Source organism: Scardinius erythrophthalmus (assembly GCF_964197995.2).
Source record: "Scardinius erythrophthalmus genome assembly, chromosome: 24".
NCBI classification, from domain to species: Eukaryota; Metazoa; Chordata; class Actinopteri; order Cypriniformes; family Leuciscidae; genus Scardinius; species Scardinius erythrophthalmus.
In genome coordinates, this window is record NC_138244.1 from 16,807,768 (window position 1) to 16,829,909 (window position 22,142).

The 22,142-nt window shown below is 36.9% G+C and overlaps 1 protein-coding gene across 6 annotated transcripts in view; it reads right to left on the reverse strand.

Moving 5' to 3' along the window:
* Positions 1 to 22,142, reverse strand: part of cadps2 (Ca++-dependent secretion activator 2) — a 146,346-nt gene that overhangs the window by 37,341 nt on the left and 86,863 nt on the right. For all 6 annotated transcript variants that reach the window (XR_014029416.1, XR_014029417.1, XR_014029418.1 and 3 more), the window contains exons 7-13: positions 17,820 to 17,931; positions 17,245 to 17,384; positions 12,135 to 12,201; positions 11,464 to 11,572; positions 10,399 to 10,605; positions 7,283 to 7,419; positions 1,186 to 1,373 (exon numbers count right to left, since the gene is read on the reverse strand). Coding sequence is in view for 3 of the 6 variants with exons in the window: in XM_081356506.1 (XP_081212632.1) it covers positions 1,186 to 1,373; positions 7,283 to 7,419; positions 10,399 to 10,605; positions 11,464 to 11,572; positions 12,135 to 12,201; positions 17,245 to 17,384; positions 17,820 to 17,931 (960 nt within the window). In the remaining 3 variants the exon portion in view is untranslated. The remainder of the gene's footprint in view (positions 1 to 1,185; positions 1,374 to 7,282; positions 7,420 to 10,398; positions 10,606 to 11,463; positions 11,573 to 12,134; positions 12,202 to 17,244; positions 17,385 to 17,819; positions 17,932 to 22,142) is intronic.

A 22,142-nucleotide genomic window follows, 5' to 3' on the forward strand; every position in this document is an offset into this window, starting at 1 on the left:
CCATTCTGAGGGTTGTTTTTTTTTTCCTTTTTGTGATCTATCAAACATGTGGGACTTCTCATTTGTCCAACACAAATGAAATCCTTGATTTCAAACACTTAATACGTGAGAATTCAAAATGCACAACCTCCTGGGAAACCAAATGTTCCTTGCAGTTTGAAAGGCCTATAAGGGCATTGTTAAAGTGCTTGTTTTTATATATAAATGATAAGAGACCATTTTTCACACGTTGTCAGTTTTATTTAAAAAAAATGTTACTTTCCCCATGACAATGAACCAAAATAAAATATCGGCATCTATCAAATGTGTAAATGTATCGTAAAAATTATTTTACAATTATAAAAAAAAAAAAAAAAATCTACTATCCCATCTGAAATGTAATTGTAATTTATAAATAAATTACTGAGATATTCTTCAAATTAACTTTTTTATGTTCCACAGAACAAAGAGAGTCATACAGGTTTGAACATGGAGAGTAAATGATGAAAATGTTCCTTTAATACCCACTAAAAACCCATTAATCTCATGAAATAATTTATGCAACTGTAACTGTAGTGTAAATGCATACATGCCACCTCTGAGCTGCAATAAATGGTCTGTAAATATATCTAAATACCAATGATTCAGATGCAGCTTCTGAAAAAAAAAAAAGGATGTTGTAACCTAAAAGTTTATGGGTTGAACCAAATAAAAAATTCTTTCTAAAACTACTTTTTGTAATTTGATGTTTTTCTCATTTAAGACAACAATGACATTATATTACATTACATTTTTTTAAATATAAATATATATATATACAGAGAGAGAGAGAGAGAGAGAGAGAGAGAGAGAGAGAGAGAGAGAGAGAGAGAGAGAGAGAGAGATATTAATAATTTTAATTTTAGTCATTTTCAAATAAAGCATTATAATATTTGAAATATTGATTGTATGTATATATGTTTACACATATACACATAATTAATTAATTGTATTAAAATTCAGAAAGATTTCAGCCCTTCTGTAGCTCAAACAGTACAGCACGGCACTGATATGGTCATGGTCATGGGTTCGATTCCCAGGAAAAGCAAAAACTGGTAACAAAAATGTGTACCTTGAATGCAATCTAAGCCAATCTGGATAAAAGTATCTGCCAAATGCATAAATGTAAATGAAAATGTGCACAAACCAACAAACATATTCTAATACCTGTTTCCGTGGACATGTGAGGCACAGAAGGCATAGCTGTAGTGCAGGAGTGTGGGGTCCACCAGGGCGTTGTTATCCGAGAAATCCATCAGGTCTTTCAGGTAGCAGAGGTGACGATGACAGCCCCTCACCCCGTATCGAGCGCAGTACTCATCCAGAACAAACACCTGACCGGGGCTGAACCAACCCTGCAAACACAACAGCACATGATGACAATACAACACATTTACTATGAGCATGAAATTAGCTGATCTCAGCCAAATGCTTCAGAAATGTTTATCCTAACATAACATAACGTACATATTTATGTATGTATGAATGTATATTTATAAATTTCGATAATACTACATTAAATATGCAAAATTTTCTCTAAGACTCCTAAATGTGCAGCTGTATATATTATACTCAGGAAAAAAACGGGAGTCACAACAATTTTCTTTAAACATTTGTACGGCATGTCTTTCATTTGATTCGCTCACATCACGCATCATTCTCGCAGTAAAAAAAACAAGCGTATTATTAAGTGACTCATTGCATTTGGTGAGTGTTTATTTTGGACTTTAGATACATGTCGCCTAATAAAGGCGTACAACATACACATGTTCTGTATCTGAAGGCCAAAAGCAACAAGTACCACAGTAAACAGCGAAGAAAAAGTTTTTTAAAAATGCCGCTGACCCCAGCAGGACCTCCGTGAAGTCAAGACGTTCGTCAAACGTACACCCGTACCTAGTTTCTCCTCGACAACACTGCTACGCTAATTGAACTCGAAGTGTCTAATTTCAGCACGCCTCTCGTTTCACGCCAAGACACACACACACACACACACAAAACCAATCCGCGGCGTGCGAGACGAGCTCTTCCAAAAAAAATATTGTTAAAAACACCCCTTCTATTTCCAACATTTAAACAAACGAGTGCAAGGTTAAGTGCAAACAATTAATTCATAGGCAGAAAAGTCACACGTAATGCAGGCGGGTGGAGATCGCCGCGAGGCTCCTGTTGCATTCATTAGCTCATTCATCCCTCACATAATAACTAAATTAGGCATGAATCTTACAAACTTAATTAAGACGCCTTCTCTGAAGGAACGTTAGCAAATTAACACTTTGAGGGGGCCGCTCGCCCACGACGGTGCGGAGGGCCGCGAATCAAGGAGAACTGCGATGTCTGAGACGTTCACAGGAGACCGGCAGTCACGAGGGACCGTCGCACGCGAGATACCGAGACCCTCTGACCTCCCGTCAGGAGCAAAGACAGCGAGCTTCATTAAAGTCCAGTGACGCACGATTCCAACAAAGCTGATGTACGGTGTATTTTGAGATACGTGCACTTGATAGTCTGACCTATTCAAACCCGCTCTATTGCTATTTGCATTACTCTAAATGTCGGTTAAGTGCTTATATGACAGCCAGACGCCTTTCAAACCTTTCAATATTTACAGATACTATATGAATACAGTGTGTGCATGATGTGTGTTACGCAAGAAGCATCCAATCTTGCAATCTCAAAAGTATGGTTTCCCACAGTCACATGCATAAACTCTCAATTTTGAGTAAAAATTGGCTTTGGTGAGTAAATAAACCGGAGTTACTCACCAGTTGGCCGGTAACTTTATAGACATACAAACCATTTACTAGGGGAAACATCTGTCGAGCTTTCTGACAACTTTGACCTCTGGGGAAAATTTGTCATGAGAAGTTTATCTAGGAGGGCTTTTTTCTTCCAGAACTTCATCTGGTGACGCATATGTGGAGTATTTAAAAAAAATAAATATTGGTGTAGAAACAATCGTCACTCAGATACAGCTATTTCACAAATAATTACAAAGAACTGCCACGGAACACGTTGAATTACACGTGAAGTAGCCTTTTTATTGTAAAACATACTCCAATAATCAGTTTTATTTACAACTGTGAAAAAATATCAAAATATTTTTTTAAATATTTAAGCATTTCAAATTAAAATATCTAATTTGTGATGATGCAATTGACACAATGACCCATGCAACGTCACTTAACATGTAATAAAATGCAAAATAATCCCATTGTCATATGGACAAAGCACAATAAAAATAATTGTAAAATAACATTTTATGACCATTAAAAAAAAATTAAATCTCAACAATAACTTGTGATGTGCAAAAACGTACTTGTAAATGTAAATAATTATAATAATTTTAAAATGCTAGATAAAAATAATTTTATGGAGCCAGTGGAAATATTAAGTTCTTTCCCAACTGGGCCAGCAAAAAATAAAAAAATAAATAAAAAACACATTTAAGGCCTGAGCAACCGCCCATCTTTCTACTTTTTCCCCCTTCAACTTTCTTCTGTCACAGTCCGTCTCTTCCCGTCTTGGTCAGATCTATTAATATTGCACCATTCAGGGCTGAGGCACGGTGGCCCAGCGCCGAGCCGAGTGCCACAAGATGTTCCACTCTGGCAAACAGATGGCCTGCTCGTGTCTTGGCTCCTACCGCTCAATTAACCGCTAACGACCGACTGAGACGGCAGCAGCATCATCCTAACCAACACGGCCCAGTCTGGCTCTCAAACACACACACGCACACACACACACACAGAAGGAGACTGACGACAAAACCTTGCTTGTGGACGACAAAACCAATTTAGTTTTTTGGCTTAATATATATTACACAAGAAAAGTTCACTAAGAAAAACAAAAATAAGTTATCCATGGTATAAACTGGATTTTCTAAATCAGTAAAGGATACAAAAAGAAATGCATTTATAAAAGTATGTATTTATATTATTTTTTATATTGTATGATTTGAATATATATATATATATAGTCTATGAATTTATTGTTGCCACAGAGTAAATAAATGTATACAGTAAATGTATATATATATATAGATAGATAGATTGATTATATATATATATATAAGTATACTTGTTAATTTTGTTATCTATATTGCAATTTATATAAAAAGAAGCATGTTTGCACTGAAAATAATGACTTAATTTAAATATTAGGGCTTTTTCAGCACATTTAGCTCTCGACTAAACTGGATTGTGTCGCTAGTGCACTAAAATGCCATAACTTAAAAAAAAATTGCACCTCAGACCTTCAAAAAAAACCATTTATTTGAATATAATTGACAAACCAACTAATAAGTCAACAGCCTCTCCTGCTGTATTCATATGTGTCTCTTGTGTGGTCAAGGCTTGAATCACTTTATTTCCTCCAGTAACTGACAGTGATAGAAAGCTTTTTATGGACCATCTATAGGCCATTATGGCTTGCTAATAAGGCCAAGCATGGAGGAGTGTGTCACAGGGAGAGTGTGTGATTATGGGATGGAGGGTGAAGGGGATGTGAGTAATTATATTAAGGTTGGAGCATGACTGCTCATCACTGTCCCTAATTTGAGGACACATTCACAGCCTGAACTTTTTGATTGCAAATATACACTTTTTTTTTTTTTTTTTGAGTCACTTCTGAGGATGCACACACAGTCCAATGAATCTAGTGTTCACATTCCCTGTAGTTACGAGGAAAGAAAATCCAAATATTGGTCTTTGAATCACCAACAGCTCACTGAACCTAATCCCTGTATCAAACGACAGCTGACGCAAAAAAAAAAGTTGAGCCCTACAACAGCATCACTTATTGATTTTCCTTCAGGCCACTTGTATTGATTGTGAGCTTAAAATCTGAGACTTGAAGGCTAATATATAATATAATAATATATATGTAATATAATATACTACAATTATCTATCTATCTATCTATCTATCTATCTATCTATCTATCTATCTATATCTATCTATATCTATCTCTCTATCTATCTATATCTATCTATATATATATATATATATATATGAAGAGTTCAGATGCAAAAGCCTCTAAATGCCATCTGAAATTTCCTCCTAGAATGATCATTTTTATGAAGCTCGTATATTTAAGTTCAGTAATTTCACTTAAATAGCAATGAAAATTACCTATTAATTGCCATTTAAGTGAAATTATTGAACTTAAATATACGAGCTTGATAAAAATGGTCATTCTAGAAGAAAATTTCAGATGGCATTTAGAGGTTTTGCATCTGAACTCTTCATATATATATATATATATATATATATATATATATATATATATATATATATATATATATATACATATATGATTTCATACCACATGTGGGACCATTCTGAATCGAAAACTTCAAAAAAATTTTTTTGATGTTTTTCGATGATCCCAAATGGGGTGTGAAATCAGATTAAAAGATTGACAAATTAGTAATGCCATAAACATGTACATGTGCTTACATTACAATAGCAGCTGATGCAGGTAAACAGATATTGCCGAAACTGTCTGAACAAACGGATCGGATTTCATTACTTGCAATCCTAAAGATTGCAAAAAAACTCATCTGAATCCAAAGATAGAGAAGACTGAAATCTGTTTTGATTATATATACAGTATAGATATTCTATATAAGACACATTTTGTAGTCAATCATATAGTATGCATGTGGTCTACTGCAAAATCCGTTCCCCCTCCGTTCGTTTCCCTGAAAACAGGCCCACTCCCCCACAGATGTCACATCCCAGAAGGCATGGGAAAAGCAGCACATTCAGGTGGCTTTTGTGGCTCCCTTTTAGCTGAACACAGAAGTTTGAACAAAGGCTGGGGAGTCTTTACAAAGAGCCAAACGCAGACAGAGTCATTCAGAAGCTGAATGGATAACAGAAGGTGCTCACTCGGAGCAGGTATGGAGCGACAATGGAGACGCAAAGAGGGGGGGGGGGGCACAAGTGAGGATGTTAACAATATATACATACATACATATTAAAATATAATTTTTTACCATTTGCTGATGTAGATATATATAAATTACAAAATTATTAATTTGCACCATTGGCTGTGTACCACCACCCAACTTGTAGGCGATTGTGGACTATTTACCCGCATATGTTCCTAACGCCTGTTCCAATTTCATCACACGCACACAGGCATAAACATACTAACTCAGTCCCAGCAGGGATCTTTTATTCAATGCAGTAAATGGAGGAGACGGGATGCAAGTGGATGGTTTTCCTATTTGGGTTGTATTGATTGGAAGTGTTTATCCCTGTCTTAACCGTGAGCCCTCACTCAGCCGGAGGGCTACATCCCTGCCCATCAGTCATACAGTATAAACCCCTCCTCTAATATACTTTCACCAACACATCGCACACTCACTTACGAGCAGGCACAAATGGAATCAACAGACTTTATGCTAATTTTGCAAATGTATTTAAAACGTTCTCATTTTATAACGGACAGAACACAATCTATTCCCAATCTAGTCCAATGAATCAGTTTCTTTTTTTTAGCAAATTAAAGCCATCCAGCACAACCAGTGAAGTCTAATCAATTCCTGAACGAATTATTCTTATATGCCAGTTCATTTTAATGAACCAAAACCACTCAAAACAACCAGTGCAGTCTGACTTCTGAACAAATGACTCATAAGAGCCGATTCTTTTTAGTGAATCGAAACTATTCATCCCTACCAGTGAAGTCCAAGCAATTCCTGAATAAATGATTCTTATGTCGACTCGTTTTAGTGAATCAAAAACATACAGCGCTTCCCAATGGAATCCCAGATGAATGATTCTTACCAATAGGTTCTTTTCAGTAATTCAAAACCACACAGCACTACCAATATATTCCAAACAGTTCCTGAACTAATTATTCTTAAGTCATTTTAGCGAATCAAAACCATTCAGCGCTACTAGTGTAGTCTAACTGATTGCTAAATGAATGGTTCTTGAGTCAGTTCTTATAAGTGAATCAAAAACATCCAACACAACCATAGTAGTCTAGCATCCAAATGAATCTGTTGTATGAACTGGTTCTTTTCAATTAATCATAAACATACAGTGAAACCAGTGTAGCCAAATCGATTCCCAAACGATTCCTAAACTAATGATTTTTTAGGAGTCAAACACATACAGCTTAAATGTGTATATATCTGCTGCAAATTATATCATCGCTCACCAAATTTTCCCCAAAAACATATCATATAATATGTGTGATTCTTCAAATAACAACACTTGTTAGAGATTTGTGCTCTCTCTCAGCTCACCAGGCAGGAAAAGGAGTCGTTCATGCGATGTGTGAGCGTGTGTTTCTGCAGGATGAAGAACAGGCTGGTGTGGTCGAAGTTGCAGGGCATGGCAGAGATGAGCTCCTCCACTCCCTGTCTCTGAGTCTTCTCCAGACCTGTGCCAGAAACACACACAGTCAGAAGTCTGGCACGCGCTGGCATACGGGGCCGTTTTGTGCTGGGAATCTCATCCCCACCATAAGAGATGGCCAGTTAATGCCCGTGCTGTTAATACATGAAGACATTCATTAGAGCAAAAGAGGGAAAATGTATATTTCAAAGAATTTTATACGTACTACTATTCACTGTGATGGTACACACCTTGAAACGCTGTGTTAAAAAAGACCAAAATCTGTTTTTGGTTACACAGTCTCCATCTTCGTACACATCCCGAGTGTTTGCATTTCACCTCTTTTGGCCAAAGCTACGCTGTGAAACTCAGTTTTCCACATTTCAGCTGCAAATACTGGCAGGCGCTAGGGAAGCGTGGCTGTAAACTGCTGTAAAATATTAGCACTTTGTCCACATGCCCACATAAATATCGGCACCAAAGTGCTCTAATTTATCAATCGAACACCCCTTGCATTCAAACCGGCTTTTAAAATAAAGGGCAGATGTTCGCTAAGCTACGATGGGCTGAATGTCCTGATCTTTAGCGCATTAAAAGTTGTGTGGAAACAGCATATAAACAATAACGTGCGAGTCCCGAGCACTTAAAGCAATTTTTTCGGTGGCTGGTGAAGACAGGTGAGCTGTATGAAAGTGATGTCACTCGTTCAGACTGCGCTGATTGAGTCTCGACCTTGAGTAAAAGGAGCGCACCTTTGTGAGAGCGCTGTAATTAGGAGGAGCGCGGGCGCACGTTCGCTGACGGTCTGTCCCGTTTGCATTCAGACTTCCTGACACGAGGAAATTGAATGCGGGAGAGGGAGCGAAAAAAAGCTGACACGTCGGGCATGATGCAAAGAGGGCGAGGGGTCAGGGCAAGTCAGAGAAAGAGGGAGAGGAAAGAAAGACGCGAGGCAGAAAAAGCAGGAGAAAGCACTAAAAGTGTGCCCAAGTTCATTTCCAGTCCTTTCACAAGCGTCCTCAAAATGGGCTAATGGGAGGTCTGTGAAAAGCCTAACACTCGCTGGCGGCGTGTTGAGAGCCCACATGTGCAGAGCGAGGGCCTTCACTTCTCAAGGACCACAAAAGACCAAGGCTTTTGAGACACATCTCCTGACGCCTCCATGGCCAGCGGCACCTTCTTGAGACGAGCATTAGTGATTGCTTTTATTAACGCTGCCATTTCTGGCATGCCAACGACTTCATATTGATGGGGAAAAAGCCCCGTACGTGCCTGGAAGCAGTGTGGGCATTTGTTGGTTCCCCCCAAAAACATCACTTGTTGGGTGAGCAGAAGTACGATCTCCAATCGACAAGAGTCGGCCCCATTGTCCGCCCCTTTTAATTCGATGTAGGTCATTTTACATTCATAACACTGAGAAAGGGCCAGAAAAGAGACAAAAGGAGATAAAGAGGAGCGAGACGTGGTATTGATCCACGTTGCGAGTCTGACGGATCGGGTTTGACAGGAGCAGCACATTGATCCGTGTCAACTTTAAGTTACCGCTTTTGTCCACGGACAAGTGGACGGAGTCAGAGCGGAGGGGGTGCGTCGTGTTTAATCCCAGCTGAAGGGGCCGGGAACGTGCCTCGTGTGCTTCCCGGTCCAGGAGTCACGTCAGCAGTCACATCCATCTGACATCTCCCGACAAGGAGGACGGGAGCTTTATGACAGGTATCAACTGCGATATCGCAGGTACGGCCTGGCGGGTCGCTTCAAGTGAAACCAGCCAGGGTTGGGAAGACTAATGAAGCAGGACAGGACATCGGTGTTCACACGCTTGGATATGAAACCCGAGCCTTTGACGTAAAACACAGATCTGTCTATGAGAGGACGCCGGCCACTGTTGAGTCTAAGGCAGTGAGACAGCTCAGAGCTGAGATCTGTGCGAATCAATCAATGATAGGAAGTCCAATGTCAGGGCGAGTTAATAACTTCACGGACTCGTGAAGCGAAACATGCTGGATTTTGTTAACAGGCATCAAATGGGTCTGGATTTTTGAGTTTTAGGTGAATTCATTGGATGGCATTTTGAAATTCGTTTTCATCGCACGATAAAATTCAATCTGTAAGAAGTATTTCTGAAAGAATGCGTGACCTTTTAATTGGCCGAATACCACAGTTATCAGTGGCTTCAATGGTATTCGCACGGCAAGAACAGACAATCATGATCCGACAGGCACTCAGGAACTTCTCCATGCTTTTTTCATGTTCTTTATCATACGATTCGCCATCATTCAAGGTGTTTTTTGCATCCAATCTCATAGATATGAACAGATGCATCAAAAAATGTGTATGAAGTCCAGTAAGACAAGAGAAAGGAGACCTTGAAAAATGGTTTATGAAACTCAATGGCGGCGCTTGCAAGGATAAGAGCCACTTTGTTAAGTCGAGGCTTCAGGAAAACACATTAAGTTTATCAGTGCTCATAAAAAAAAAAAAATGCTGTACAGTGATTTCATACATATGACCAGATGAGATTGTATCTAGTTTTAATGTTCCTTAGCACTTAGATAAGGTTCTGCACTAAATGAATGCCCTGTAGCTCTCAGAGCGGTTCTTCAGGAGAGATAATGATATAAACCTCATTCGGCTCACTCTCTGTTTGTTGAAAGTGAGCAAACTGTAGCATTTCAGTTGTGTAAAGGTTCCTCCTTTCACACAGCAGCAGTGTTTGGGTTATTCAAGCCCCCCGCTGACATTTGTTTAGACTGTGTCTGTGCAGCGGCCCAATGGATCGATGGCTGGCCACCACAACCTCCAATTTCAAAGTCCATTCAAGAGGGGACAGCTGAAGGCGGCAGAAAAAGAGCCCACTTTCTCTTCATTTTTACACATTCGTTTAGCAACCTTTGAAGGTTTTAAATTTGATCATTAAAAAAAATGTTGACGTGTCTGAAATCAATTGTGTACTGCAATGTCATTTGAAGATGCTTAGTGATTAAGATCATATTAGCATCTGAGAGATGAATAAAAGATAACGTACTGAGTAAGGACACAGGGGCATCTTTTTGGGCGTTTCCTCCTCTGCAGTTCTGCTGGTTCTGGGCGGGCGCTAGAGGTTTATAGGATTGGCCTGTGGCGCGGTACATGGCCTGGACCCAAAGAGCGCGGTCCTGATCGTCATTGCTGGCGAATACCACCTGATCACCTTCTCGGACAGCGCTGAAGAACGCTCTACCCCCCTGAAGACCTGCAGAGATGATGTTGTTGTTGCAAATTGATCCGTCTCAGTCAGTTCAAGAACACTCCGCTAAGAAACACTGATATATATATGTGTGTTTTTGTTGCTCACTTTATGCATCTACTACACACATCATGTCTCGCTATAATGTGTTTCGTTCATTTGATGCTGATCTCAAAAGTAACACTGCTTTATACTCTGATAAACGTAAAAAGAATATATATATATATATATATATATATATATATATATATATATATATATATATATATAACAAATAAATAAATGCATTTTATACAGTATACCACGAAAAACATCTAAATTATTTGGCCAAAGTTGTCTCAAATAAGAATGCTGTAGAGATTTTTTATAATTATTAAATAAGATGAAAAATCTAAAATATATAATTTAAATATTATAAAATATGCATATAAAATATGTTATAAACATCTATAAATGTATGGATATATTACCATAAGATTATACATTTGTATTTATAATCTACAACATATTACACTATAAAAATTTATAATATATCTTTTATTTTTACATTTAAATTATAAAATTATACTCATGCCGACTTAATTTGCACATTATTATTATTATTATTATTATTATTATTACAGGATATTCTGAAACTATAAATGCTGTTTCCCCTTAATTCATTCTCTGTAATTCAACAGATTCTGGTTTTCTTCAATATTTCATACCCACGTCATATATTTCTTTCAAATGTAAAATTCTAATTTAAGACAGGGCTCACTGAAATTTATTGTAATTATGCTTATTCATCCAATTTTTTAACTGCGCACAGAAGCATATGACTGAGTTCCTGAATAACTGGTTAGTGTTGTGGCGTGTGTGTACCTGGCTGAGGATCGGAGTAATCTACCGTATACCCGTCCAACTGCATCAGCTCATGCGGCTCGGACTTCTTCTCCCGGAAACTGCACATGGCAAATGTGTACTGACTCACCTGAGAGAGAGAGGAGATCATTGTTACATTTTTGCCCAATTAAAAAAAGAAAAAGAAAAAAGAAAACATGGAATTTTTACATTTTGTGCATGGATGAATGGTGGTATTCAAATCAAAATGTACTACATTTTAAAAAAAGATTACATAAATGTTTACGCCAACAGAAAGCCATATTTCTTGCTCTTTGAGTGTGTGTGTGTGTGTGTGTGTGTTATACATCAAATTAAACAAGAGAACCTGATGATTCAAATTATACCAGTTCCGTCGTTTCCGTCTTTCTCTTGTAAAATATTGTAAACAGAAATTTCTGTCATCACCTCAGGAAGATGGTGGTTATGTATGATAGTGATTTGGCTTATTTTTTTATTAAACCAAATGGCGTTACAAAACTAAAATATATATATAAGTAATATATATATATATACTTAAATGAGTTTTCTTTTGGAAAAACTAATTCTCTAGAAGTAAACACAAAACGCATGAAAACCGTTAAAAATAAGTGCTTTTCCCTGCGACAAATGAATTTAATTTAAATATAAAAATGTAATTAGTGTCAACCCACCTGAACAAGCACAAAATATCTCCTCTTCCATCGCTTCCACACTCGCTGGCCTAAAGCGTAAAGATACCTACACAGAAAAGCACATTATGATGAGTGTCATGGATAAATCGAATTGACATGAGGAAAAAAAATTATAATCATGTTAAAAATACCATAATCAAGCCAAGGTTTAAAACCCATATAGGAAGTTTATGGAGTTTAGTTGTTGCCATTCATTGAATCCCAAAAGCCTGAATTCTATCATGTTCACTGAATGACGGAGAATCGTAGGCTATTGATTAACACACATTCTTGAAAATATAACAAAAAAGAAGGATGCGTGCAGAAATATGGGTGAGGTGAAATCAATTCTTCATAAATGGACACATGGGGGAAAAAAAAACCTTCAGTCAAGGTTGAGGGAGCAATGAGTGCATGGAAGCGTGCCAATCCGGGTTAACATGTGGCAGAGGTAATCTTCCACTTGTGAAAGTGATTTTCAGCTCACTCTCCGACACCTTTCTGATACACATGATCCCATTTAGACGGCAACAATGACCGGCAAACGGTGGGCAGGACGACCTCCGGGTGAACGCAGGCACTTTCCAGCCGACTTCGCTCACTCCGCGTCAGAAAAATGATAATAATATTCTAAAAATACACAACATTTGTTTGATTATAATGAAAAAGTTCATGTTTTCCTATCAGTAGAGTAGATAAGAAGCAGTCAGCGCGTGGAGAAGAGCTGCAATAATAGAGCTTTAAAATGTTTGACATGATTAATTCAGACTATTTCATTTCACAAATCAAGAAATTAACGCGACATGGTTTTATTATAAATTATAATAGCATAAAACACAACACTGCACTGTAAAAAGTGATCAGTTGACTTAACTTAAAAAAAGTAAGGAAACCTGTAACCTTAGTAATAAACTTTATGCGTAATTGAAAAAATTAAGTTACGTGAACTTGACAAATCCACAAAACTATTTTCTTTTTTCAATTACGCATGAGGTTACAGCAGAAAGTGCTCAACCTGTTTGTAGGCTATAAAAACTATTTAAATCGCCCCAGCCTGTTCCCACGGTCCACCAACATCCAGGAAAAGTCAATAGGTTTGTGACTTATAAATTGCACAACGCACGTTAAGATACTGTATTGAGCTTTTAAACATAATACAACTGTTAAGCTCACAATTTATGCCAATATGACTGTAAAAAGCTAGATTAAACACATTATTATAAGTAAGCTTCCTTAGATGTTATTACAATGGTAGCAGTGCCCCCATGTGTTTGAACGACAGTATTGCAGATCAAATAATTTGGGCCTTGTTTGTGAAACACAAGCAGAATTGATTTCTCTGGTGTAAAAGCATTAGTAAATAACCTGCCATTCAATTTATTGCCATAATATACATAAAAAAACTAATTTGCGAATAATTTGCATAGAAATTAAAAACATTTTACAAGCAGAAATAAAATAAAATACAACTATTAGATGAAATTTAAATGTTGCATTTGGCAAGTTATTGAAATAAACATGATTGAGTACTAAAAGAACTAAAACTGTAATAAAAAAAAATTAAATTAATTGAAATTTAAAAAAAAAAAAATTACAAAAGCACACATAATTTCCAAAACTGAAATTAAAAAGAAAACTTAAAATCTAAAAGTTTTATTTAAAAATATAAATAAACATTCTTATAGTATGTAAATAAAATGAAAACAACATTGTCTTATTAAACTTTCTGTCTTAGCACATATGCAATGTGCGGTTGTAACCGAAAGGGAAGGTTAATGAAGATTTTATGAGAGAAAAATGTGAATGTGTAAAAAGGGCTTTAATGTGAGCCCTGGCCCTCAAACGAATGAGGGCAAAGATGGTTTTAAAGGGGTACAAAGAGAAGTACAAAAAAAAAGGAGCATGGGGGAGAAAGAAAGCGGGAGCGAGACAGACTTATCAGACTAGAGCTGGCAGCCCTCTCTCTCTCTCAGGGCCGCGCTGGGTCACTCCACAAAACTGAATGCCTCCCAATTCTTCAGTCGCTCTACTGATAAACAGATGGCTTCTTTTAATGGGGTGCACCCAACCTGAAAATCCCGCTCCCTCTCTTCCCATGCACTGGGACAGTCATCAGGTGTTTGTTTTGGTGGATGTGAGCGGGTATATGGGCAATTGGACAAAACCGAAGACTAAAATGGTTTGATTTTGGTCTTGCGAATCTCAAAAGACCTGTTATAGAAATCTGAATATTTGTCTAACTGGAAAAATGAAGAAAATTTTAATAAAATAAACTATTATGTACAATTCATTTGATTTCAACTTTGCTGTTTAGATAGGTAAAAAGTAACTTACAAAACACTTATAAACAAATTATTCATATAATATTTTAATTAATATTTAATGTTCTATATATATTTTTTGTTTACTTGTGTATATTTAACTTTTTCAATGTAGCTATTTATTTGAATGTTCATTATTCCATTTTTTATTTTTTAATTTGTAGTACTTTTGTTGATTTTATAAATACCAAATCTAAATTCTTGACCAGAAAAACAACGATAAATTAATTTTATAATGCTTTCTTTGTTTTTTGTTTACTTAGGTTTAATGTTGGCAAATTTGTATTTAATGTTATTTACTTTTAAATGTAGCCATTTTATTTGAATTGTTCATTTGTTTTCCTCCCTTGTAATCCTGCTGCTTTTATAAATACCAAATCAGAATTTAATAAACTTTTTAATGCTTTCTTTGTTTTTTTGGTTTACTTATGTTTACTGTTGCCAAAAGTTTATTCAAATGTTATTTAATGATGATATTTAATTTATAATCTGTTTTCCTCCCTGACTTGTGCAGCATATTTCAAGTTTTCCGAAGCCACATTTGTGTGAAGACCAGGCTGAAATGGAGTCATTATTCATTAAAATATTGTCTGATGGAAAAAGAAAACAGAAGAGGCTAAAGTAAGCAATTAAATATTGTATAAAATGTCACAGTCATATAAATTTGATTCTCAATATGTCTCAGCACAAAAGTATGCACTATGTCTGTGTGAGAATGGCCTGAGATGGTTTGAATCTGTCTGAGCATGTAAATGGTCCTCGTCCTCTGCAATGTCTAGTGTGATCTGCTATAGAGGTAATTCCAGGTTGAAGAGGCTTCTGCCAATTAGGACAGGGCTCTCAGGGAGCCGCTCTATAGAGGAATCACGCAGGGCCTCAGTGTAATTAGCAGGCTGATGGCACTGATATGACCCCTGACCCCGTCCCGCTCGGGGAAGGACCCCAGCGGCTGGTCCCGCACATCTTCTCTGCTCATACTCACTTTTGGAAACTATGGCATTTACTGACAGGGCTCATACTGGATGAGTGAAAACCAACAGACAGAAGAATCTTTGAACTGACATTTACAATTCATTTGATTAAACATATTGCTGTTTAGGTAGGTAAAAAAGTGGGAGAAAAAAGTAATTTACAAATAAATAATTCATTTTTTTTTAAATGTTGCTAATTGAATGTTAATTTATATATATATATATATATATATATATATATATATATATATATATAATATATATATATATATATATATATATATATATATATATATATGTGTGTGTGTGTTTTTCCTTTGTATTTTCAACGCTTTTACAAATATCAAATCTGACTATTTATATATTAAAAATATTTGAAATATATTATAAATATTATATATTAAAAAATACTTTTTTTTCTTTAATTTTTTTTGTTTACTTATGTTTAATGTTGCCACATTTTTAATTGATGTTATTTCATTTAGCTATTTATTTTAATTTTCATTATAAAATTTTTCCTCTCTTGTAATTTTGTTGCTTTTAAAAATGCCAAATCTGAATTCATGACCAGTTAAAAATAAATAAATAAATTAATTAATAATAGGAGATGTAGTAAGCCCCTTTCACACAGCGCGTTGATCCCAGAAAATTGCTAGAGCGCCTTTCTGTGTGAACGCAAGCACGTCCCAGGATTGATCCCGGGATGCGGATCTAGTAACATTGCCGGGATCCTGGAACGCGCCCTGTGGGAACAAAGGGCAGGATCAATACCGTAAGGGATGTCATACACTGTAAAAAATATGATCTATAAGTTATGACAACATATGTTTTTACATTGCTTTAACTCATCAAAATAAGTTAAGCAATTTTCAACTTTTTTTATAAGTTATACTAGATTCAACTCATTTAAAGTCAGTTTAAAGTAATTTAAGTTGAAATGACTTAAACATCCAATTTGATTGTACTTAAAATTTAAGACAACAACTTTATTTTTACAGTGTAGTGATGATGCTGAAGCTGAGATCGTGATGCGTTAGTTTATGATCGAATCAGAAAAAAAAAAAACGCACAAGCGTGGTTTCGAGAGAGAGAAATCGCAGATCGTAAGCAAACTTAAAGCGCTGCAGAGACATTATATGTCATATCGATGTCACAGATCTTTACGGGATGTGTGTGAACGCATGTACAGATTCCAGAAAATCACTGGCAGTGTGAATGAACCAAAATCAAACCATCCCAGGACAAATAATATGTATTTTCCGAAATATCCGTGTGAAAGGGGGTAGACAGAGCTAGTTTTTGGGATTTTAGGAATAATCTTGGGAGTGTCCGTGTGTCAGACAAGACACCATTTCCTGAGAGACTCCTGGAAGTCCAAGTAAACTTAATGCGTGACATAAGGGGACTCACAAGAACAATAAATGAAATATACAATCACCAGACACAAGATGGCACTATAATCATGCTTTTCCCAATGTAACTCATTCATGTAAACTTGCTTTGAGCTGAATGGGTTTGGGGATTTTTCCTACCAAGAAAAAAAAAAAATTCAAACAAATGCTAAACAAATTATATACAGTATTTATTATCATTACAAGTTTATCTAAGGACTTATCCATTCTATATTTATATAATACAGATTATTCACCACATGTGAGAAAATACCCTTATATTATTAAATAAATGTAATTTATCCATGGAATTTCTTTATAGTTCTAATGTGTGCATTGTTTTTTCCCTCATGTCTTTTATAATATAAACAAGCAAGAACATATTCAGATCCTGGAGGTCAGAGTATGAGCATCATTATTGACGTACCCGCTATGCTTCATGTTGGGGGGCTTGTCCATGCGGACCGCCAGTTTGATTTTCAGATCCACATCTTGGCTGTTCTTGGGCACTACCATCTTGTGAAACTCTGCCGTTTTGGGCCCGTTTGTGGTGGGGTGAAGGACCACCTAGACAGAACAAGAGAGAAAAAAAGAGAAATGATTAGGACTGATACACCTGGATGGGCAGCTGGAGAAATAGGTGTGAAGGGGACGACGGGGGAGGAGAGAAAAAGAGGGTTACTATCGGAGAGAGAGAGACGGCAGGAGAAAACGGATGGAGGAGGTGCAGTCTGTTTGGTGCGAGTCTCTAATGGGCAGTCTCCATCTGTTACTGTGGGAGCGTGAGCCCTAATGACTAGAGATTTCCCTCGCCTGTAGCTCACTTTCCCCTCGCACACATACGGACACATGTGCACGCACGTCACGGTTCACACACTGTGTGCGGAACATCTGTTCCCGCAACATCGGCTAATTATTGAGCACATTGTGGAGATCGAACGCGGAGGAAGCTTGCTGTAAACCTCAGTGGTGGATGGACAGACAGACACACACTTGTCTCACCCTGCCCAGCTCTTTGTCCTCCAGAGCCAGGACTCCAGTGCTTTCGGTGAAGAGCTTGACTTTGACCGCGGGCAGGGGGTGTGTGGTGGTGAAATCTCCTTGTGTGCCCCACCTGTGGCAGAAGAAAACAAATCAGCCGTCACAATAGGAGACTTCATTTTGCATTAACCACTTCTCCAGACCCACAATGGAGTGCCTGCTGAATATTTCCTGTCTTTGTTTGATTAAATTAGTATGTGGGATGGTAAAGTATCTATTTATTTTTGTGAGGAAGTGCTTTTGTTATGCATTTTCCCCCCAGTGTTTACACTGGTTATTCAATGTTACAAGTATGATATTCATAAGGTTCAAATTAAATAGTAAAATAAAATGTTTTGTTTGTTAAATGGAAGTAATCTGCATTCAAACATGTATATTCCTGTCTCAAAATTAAACTAATGCTTGTTTGAAGCCTCACTCTTAAAGCAAGACTTAAAATAAGTCTTGAATCTAAAGGCTACACTTAAAAACATGACTCTAGATGCAAGGCTTGACTTAAAAAGACTCATAACATAAAAACAAATTTCAATTTCAGAAACATGACTTTACTCCAAAAGCAAAACATAAAACACAACTTGACTTCAAAAATAAAACTTTAAAACATGACCTGACTTCAGAATTAAAAACTAATTTTTACTCCAAAAACAAGAATTCACTCCATTAGCAATACATAAAACACAACTTGACATCAAAAACAAAACTTTAAAACATGATATAAAGCTGCAGTCCGTAGGTTTTCCTCTTTGTCGCCATCTCTGTTCGAAATCTGTAATTGCAGTTATTCGCGGAATTATCAACTTTACGTGGGTTGTGCCTCGACACGGCACAGCGTGGATGAATCCAATGTTTTGAGGAGAATGTGCGGCGGTTATTCACTGCGCCGGTGTGGATCCTGTCATTCGCAATCACAGATTCTACTTTTTGGAAGTATGACCAACATGTTTTCGTCGTAAAATGTTATCTGAACAAGTAACAAACATCCACTTTTGTTCTGACCAACTAAGGGAAAAAAAGCAGTGCAGTAAATAGCGCTGATTAAATCTAAAAATCGCTTATCATATCACGTCAAACCGTGCAAATTGCATTGCGTGACTACATTCAATGCCCTTCCGATATTTATCCTTGTTTTCGCATGGGTCTGGTTGCAGTCTCTTTTTTTCTGTAGCCACTCCGAAGTCTTTTGCGTTTTACAACGGGTGAATCTCCAGTTGTCACTGGTGATAGTCTTTTGAACCTTTCTGGATCCGCCATCAAATTGATAAGTTTAATTATATCAAGTGCTGTGAGAAAAGGCTATAAATCTCCACCTCCAACATCCTCACACGCAACATAGCCTACTAGCCGAGACTCCTTCTTTTGTGTACAGATGTTCCCGCAGAAATCCACCAGTACCACTGGAATTAAAAACATTATTACAAGCTTATTGTTTTGAATCGAGCTACGGCAAGCAGATAGTTTTGAACACTGGCTGGTTATGTATTTGCAAAAAAAAATATTTTGGATGATTTTTAACCCAAAAAAGTTACGGACTGCAGCTTTAACTTCAAAGACAAGACATAAGAACAAATTTTGACTCAAAATACATGACTTGTGAAAAAGAACTTTAAAACTTTAAAAACAAGACTTAAAAACATAACTTGACTATTTAGCCAAAACATAAAAACTATTTTGTCCCAAAAACGTGATGACCCCGAAAGCGAGACTAAAAAACTAATTTTCACTCCAAAACAACACTTGACACCAAAACTAGACTCAAAAACATAACATCGAAAGGCTTAAAAACTAATTATGACTCAAACATGGCTTGACTTCAAAAGCAACTTAAAAAACAAAAACTGACTCCAAAAACAAGACTTGACTCTAAAAGCATGACAAAAAAACAAACACATTTTGACTCCAAAAAAACAAGACTTTAAAACATGACTTCGACTCTAAAAACATGACTTGACTCCAAAGGCAAGACAAAAAAAAGAAAAGAGAAAAAACACAAAACAAACACATCTTGACTCCAAAAAACTAAACAAAATTTGACTCTAAAAGCAAGACTGTCAGAGAAGTTGGCTGAGGTGTTCCTCCCAGGCAGCGAGAGGATGGGTAGGTTTAAGGTTGAGGTTAGGGTTAGCTGCCTGGAAGGAGCCATTGGGGGCTTAAAACACCACCGAGCGTTGGCAGAGCATGACTAAGAGTTGTCTTAAAGTCTGGCATGTTTGCATATCAGCTTGTGAGTGTGCGTCTATGTGTGAGTTTCTGAGATAAGATAACCATAAAATACAGACATACTGTATATCTATAGTTGAGTAAACACAACAACGCAATCCAACTGACTCTCTCTCTCAAGCGGGCCAACAGTTGCTTGTGGCAAACTGACTGTAGGAGTCGGCTCCCACATCTAATTCAGTTCTTCTGCTTTCTAAAGCAATCAAGCCCACAGAGAGCGTTCTGAATGTCATATGGCAAGCCAAGCATGTTTTCTCTATAGTATAAGAACTAAAACGAGGCCTGTAATGCAGATAAACTGTACTGTATGTCCACTTGGTTGAGCTTGAGCTTATAGCATATGAAATCTGAATATATTGATGAAGAAACTATACACTTGAGCAGAACAAATTAATCTCTTAAATCAAATTAGGCATTAACTCCTTAATCAAGATTCAGCACACTCATACACTTTTCACAGCTAGTCTAGACTATGTGTCTATGGCAAACACTGAGTCATAGAGCTGAATCACAGTCTGGTTAGACAGTCTTGGTATCTGAGCCTCTGTGTGAACCTCAGCTGGGTGTCTATAGGCCTTATGATGTTACCAAGGATGTGTGCAATATCTGGGCAATGCTATCTGTTAGCCTTCCCATCCATCTCAATGGGATTCGGCATTTGCCATTGACAATTTCAGAGGAGATCATTTTGTCTTCACTCTTACTGACATTATCAAAACCGCCTTGGGGAGCTCATTCAGTGGAAAGATATTTTGGGAGGTCTGTTTGTGTTACTGGTCTAAAATTGACCTCTCACCACCTAGAGGCTGTATGAAGCCCCAAAACAAGAAAAGAGGACCATTTAATAAGCAAACTGTTGCCAAGGCAACAAAACAACAGTTCTTGGCATCTCATAAAAAGCAGTTCAGTGATGCAATTCATAATTCACATTAAAAGGATTTTCTTAATTTAGTCGCATTTGTGTGCAACACGCTCAAGTCGACAAAACCAGCCACTGAGAATAATCATCTTTAAAACTCAAGAGATCTGCAGTGGAGAGTTTAATCTTTCAGTTCTGCAGGGAAAGAAAAGCCTTTAAAAAAAAAACAAGTAAAAACAATTTGAAGAAAATTAGTTTCATTACGCTTTCATTTGTAGGCTATGTGCAAAAAGCCAATAAAAGACCTAAAATAAACATCTAATGCCTTAAAATAATGCTTTGCCACATTCTCTGTAATCACATTTCCAGGAAATGACATCATTGGCCAGATTAAAATGTAATTCTAATTTAACTCCAACATAGAACTTCCACTTGTAATACTCGTTACATTAAAGGAGTTTCGTCCTTCACTGATAAAGTCAACATTGTAATTTAGTTTTACATGATTTTAAGGAATTTTTCAGTATATTTTTCATGATATGACCCTTTTAACATAAATGGCCACATGCATGAATCTTGAGATCAGCAAGATCTGAATCCTCTGTGATAATTAACGTCACACTGTCGAGTCAAATAGGAAAAGTAACACAAAACAATCAACTATAGAATCAAATCTTTGCATTTATCGAATCGAAGAAAAGTCGAGAATCGATTTTTAATCGAATAGTGACCTAAAGAATTGATTAGAAAATGTACACATACTGTATATATACACACACACATATACATACATATACATATATAAACATATACACATAGTTTTGGTGGACATAGCAAAATCCACATAAAAAAGACCCACATTCCTTCTAACAAAATTAGGAGCAACATCGAATCTCAAGCTGTTCATCGATGGGCCATTTCTTCCAGACTTTGCGTTCCTTGCATCCGTTTAGAATATCTTGCTGGATAACTGGCCAAATGAGTGTGATCTGAGTCACATTTCCAAGCAACGCTACATTCTTAAAGGCCACCTGCCTTTCACAGAGAGCGAGAAAAGCTCATCTAGGCTTGATGTATTCCTCCTCCTTGTCACGTCGTGCCTGTACTGGAACTCCTAGAGGTGAGATTGATTCAAGAGCTCTCGGAGAAAAAGACTCCTGCATTTAACTGGTCAAAGTAGCAATCAGTTCAAGTCAGCAATCAAAGTC